The sequence below is a fragment of the Brassica oleracea genome, chromosome C1 (genome assembly GCF_000695525.1).
Source record: "Brassica oleracea var. oleracea cultivar TO1000 chromosome C1, BOL, whole genome shotgun sequence".
In the NCBI taxonomy this organism is placed as follows: Eukaryota; Viridiplantae; Streptophyta; class Magnoliopsida; order Brassicales; family Brassicaceae; genus Brassica; species Brassica oleracea.
The window spans coordinates 24,900,567-24,904,050 of record NC_027748.1 but is presented as its reverse complement, the minus strand read 5'-3'; the positions used below and the strand labels follow the sequence as shown (position 1 = coordinate 24,904,050).

The window sequence follows — 3,484 nt, the reverse complement described above, 5'->3', positions numbered from 1 at the left end:
GTCGGAACTATTTTATTATATAAGCTTTGTCCGAAGACGATTCAGCGTACATTGGAGTAGGAAAACATAATTCTTAAATAAAAAATAATTAATAGAAATCATCGTCCGGAGACCGTACAAGATATCAGCTTGCGAGGTACCCCGGTGGTTAGGCCATATTTTACCTCTTGTTGCTAAGTGATCCGTAGGGTTTGACTTGCTTTTGGGATGAGCGTCCTTGCTGGAGGGTTCCTCCTTCTTCTGCAGGGTTCTGCCTTTTTCTTGGGTCTAGGGACCGCGGTCGAAACTCTTTTCATGCCCCGGACCTTAGTATTCGGGGACCACTGTCTCTTGTTGATGAAGGTTTTCAGCACTTCCATGAAACGTGTAGTCACATTCATCCACCGGAGCAACCAGGTTCGGAGGCTTCCTGCCTGGCTAAGTATCTCCATCCTGCGTTTGTGAGGCGCCTTTTGCTCCAGATCCGTCCAATGTACCCTCTTTGGAGGTCTCCTTGAAGTACTCGTGCCCTATTGTTTATCCGCGAGACCACGGGCTGATATCTGATAAAGTTCTCGGTGATTTTGTCTATGTTAGGCAGGGGACGAAGGTCCTGCGAGGACCAGGTCTTGTGAGCAGATGCAACTTTGAAGGACTTCGGAGGAGACCTTGCGGAGCGGTCGACATAGATTCTCTGGGGATCCCTCGGGTTCTTGGAATGACTCAGGATCCGCCTTCTCCGGAACGATCCCCAATTACCCGTATCATTGACCTCTGATCGCGGGGTCCGAGTTCTTCTCTGTAATTGTTATAAGACCTTTGTCTTCCCCTTCAGGGTGGTCAGGTAGCAGGATCGAGGGTTCTCCTGGTCTCCCCTAATTGTTCTGATGCCCCAGGGTGTAGGGAACTTCACCATCTGGTGAAAGGTTGAAGAGACTCCTCCCATGGCGTGAATCCATGGTTGTCCCAAGATCATGTTATATGCCGATTGTCAATCTACGACCAGGAATTTGGTAGACATGTTGACCCCATCAGTGTATACTGGGAGGATAGCTTCTCCGGCGGTTTGCTTGACCTCGCCGCTGAACCCGATGAATGGTGTTACCTTGCGCGTCAGGGTGCTCTCCTCCAGCCCTAGATCTTGGTATGCCGTCTTGAAGATAATGTTGCTAGAGCTGCCGTTGTCTACTAGTATTCTTTTCACCAAGCAGTTTGCTACGGTGAGAGAGATAACTTGAGCATCATGGTGGGGGGCTAGGATCTTCTCTTGCTCCTTAGCTGTGAAGCTTATCTCGTCGGTGCCTAGAAGTAGGCGCTTCGGTTGGGTCGTTTCCAGACCATGCTTAGCATTACGGGTGCTTTTCTTTGCGGCTGCGTGGCTCACTCTGCTTACTTCTGAATCTCCGGATATGACATGGATCGCCCGATCTTGGCGAGGTGGTGAGGTTGGTGCAGCTCCTTTGGATTTCCCTGCTGTCTCTTTGCTGAGGTGGGCCTTGGCTTTCTCTTAGAGGTATTCTTGGAGATGCCCTTTTGGATTAGTTCGGTGACATCGATCCTCAGGGCGATGCAGTCTTTGGTTTTGTGGCCATGATCGCGATGGAAGTCGCACCAAAGTTCCAGGTTCCGGAACGAGTCAGGTGCTTTCATATTTGGGGGCCACTTAACCTGTTGGCCCATCTGTCTTAGTGCGTTGACTAGCTCTGGTGTTGATATTGAGAGATGGGAGATATCGGGCCAGGTAGATACTGACATCCCTTCTTCCTTCTCTTGAGGCCCATACTGGAACCTGCCCCTGTTCCTACTACCAGAGTCTTTGGATCCTTTCTGGGAGGATCTTTCCTCTCGGTCTCCTCGATCTGATCGGGCTGACTTTTGGTCCTCCTTTGGCTGAGCCTTGGCACGGCTAGCCACATCTTCTTCCCACTTCACCTGCGCCCAGGCTCGGGACAACACATCTTCCATGGTCTTGCAAGGGTACATGGTCAACTCTTTGTATAGCCCCCCATCTGGAAGTAGACCTCTTTTGAAGGCAGAGATCACGGTAGGGATGCTGCATTCGGGGACTGCCACTTTCTCCTGGTTGAAGCGGGCTATGTAGTCTCGCAGGGGTTCAACTCGATGCTGGAGGATCTCGTAGAGACCATCTGAAGTCTTCTCCACGGTAGGCATTTTACCATGGACTGCATGGCGTCGAATCTCTTAGAGAAAATCTGCTCCAGGAAGGCGGTTATGGAGGACTCTGTCGCCCCAGCCCTCTCGGGTGCTTCCTTCTCGGGTTCCGGCTCGGAATCGCTTTCTTCCAGGTAGTGGATTTGAGGATTCTCGGTCCCTTCCCGAGTTGCCCCAGCTACTCCCGACGTAGGAGGTGTATCGATTGTACGTTCTCCGGAATTGGGAGTGTTCAGGTTTTCTATGGGCCGAATTCGGGTATTGAAACGACACTTCTTGTTGCCTGTCGCGTTGAGGGATTGATTCTGGTCCCGGAGGACAGTGTTCTCCGACTGAAGCTGGCTTAGCTTGTCGGCGCTTTGCTCCAGCTGTTTGGAGTGTTCTTCAAGTTTCTCCTTCAGATTTTGAACTTCTGAAGAGAGGTCGGGGTTCTCTCCGGTAGTCTCCCGAGCTCGGTGAATGTCGGTGATTTGGCCTTGCAAGCTGTCTATTGCTTTTGAAGCTCAGCTGTTGTTTGAGCAGGTTCAGTAGGTTCGCCGTGCTCATCCACCGCAATCATCACGTAGTTAGATTACTCCCCTCCTTCTAGCGCCAAAATGTTAGGGGATTTTTGTGTAGGCTCTTCTTGAGTACTACGAAACGATGGACAAGCTAGTAAACCAGGGGTCTTCGTATGTATTTCGTGAGGATTTAGAGAAGATAATAAAGAGATAGACTGGAAGAGACTTTTATTAGATAGAACAAGCAAGAAAAAGCGAGGTTACAAGGTATTGGGTAAGAACTCTAATTCTAGCCGTCTAATTCTAGTCTCTAAGCCTTGGAGAAGTCGATGCCTTACTTTAGGGTTTTAGTAGCTCTTATATAGTCGTCTAGGAGTCGGTTCCATTAAGCTAAACTCTTCCATATTCGGAAATATGGAAGGTTCTCCTTATCGGAAGTTTTCCATTTCTTGGAAGGGAGCTCGGTTCCAGGGACCGAACTCGGGGTTCCTTCTAGCGGGGACCTGGAGTGTTCCCTTATCGAGGACCCGAGGGTCTGGGTCCTGCCTGGAGGCTGGAGGAAATGATACCGGGATATTTTTCCCAACAGAAACCTACGATTCCCCATACGATCTCGGGTTCTATGTATAAAATCTAAGGAAGAAACTTCGGGTTCTCTTATAGCCTTCGGGTTCCAAGCATGATCTCAGGGTCTAACGAAGAACCTTCGGGTTCCTATATGGCCTCAGGGTTCCAAATACGATCTCAGGATCTAAAGAGTAACCTCCGGGTTCGAAAAACAACCCCCACTACAGGAAATGTGGGTATTAATAGCGTCGTAGCATAGCGTTTTT

At 49.7% G+C, this 3,484-nt stretch overlaps 1 protein-coding gene across 1 annotated transcript; it reads right to left on the bottom strand.

The window, feature by feature from the left end:
- Window positions 1-1,368: 1,368 nt before the first annotated feature.
- LOC106335784 lies at window positions 1,369-2,151 on the bottom strand. Its single transcript, XM_013774401.1, has one exon. The coding sequence runs from the start codon at window positions 2,149-2,151 to the stop codon at window positions 1,369-1,371; it is 783 nt and encodes a 260-aa protein (XP_013629855.1).
- Window positions 2,152-3,484: the final 1,333 nt, after the last annotated feature.

Coding starts and splice junctions, on each gene's coding strand:
- LOC106335784 (XM_013774401.1), bottom strand. CDS start 2,151: ATGCCTACCGTGGAGAAGACTTCAGATGGTCTCTACGAGATCCTCCAG.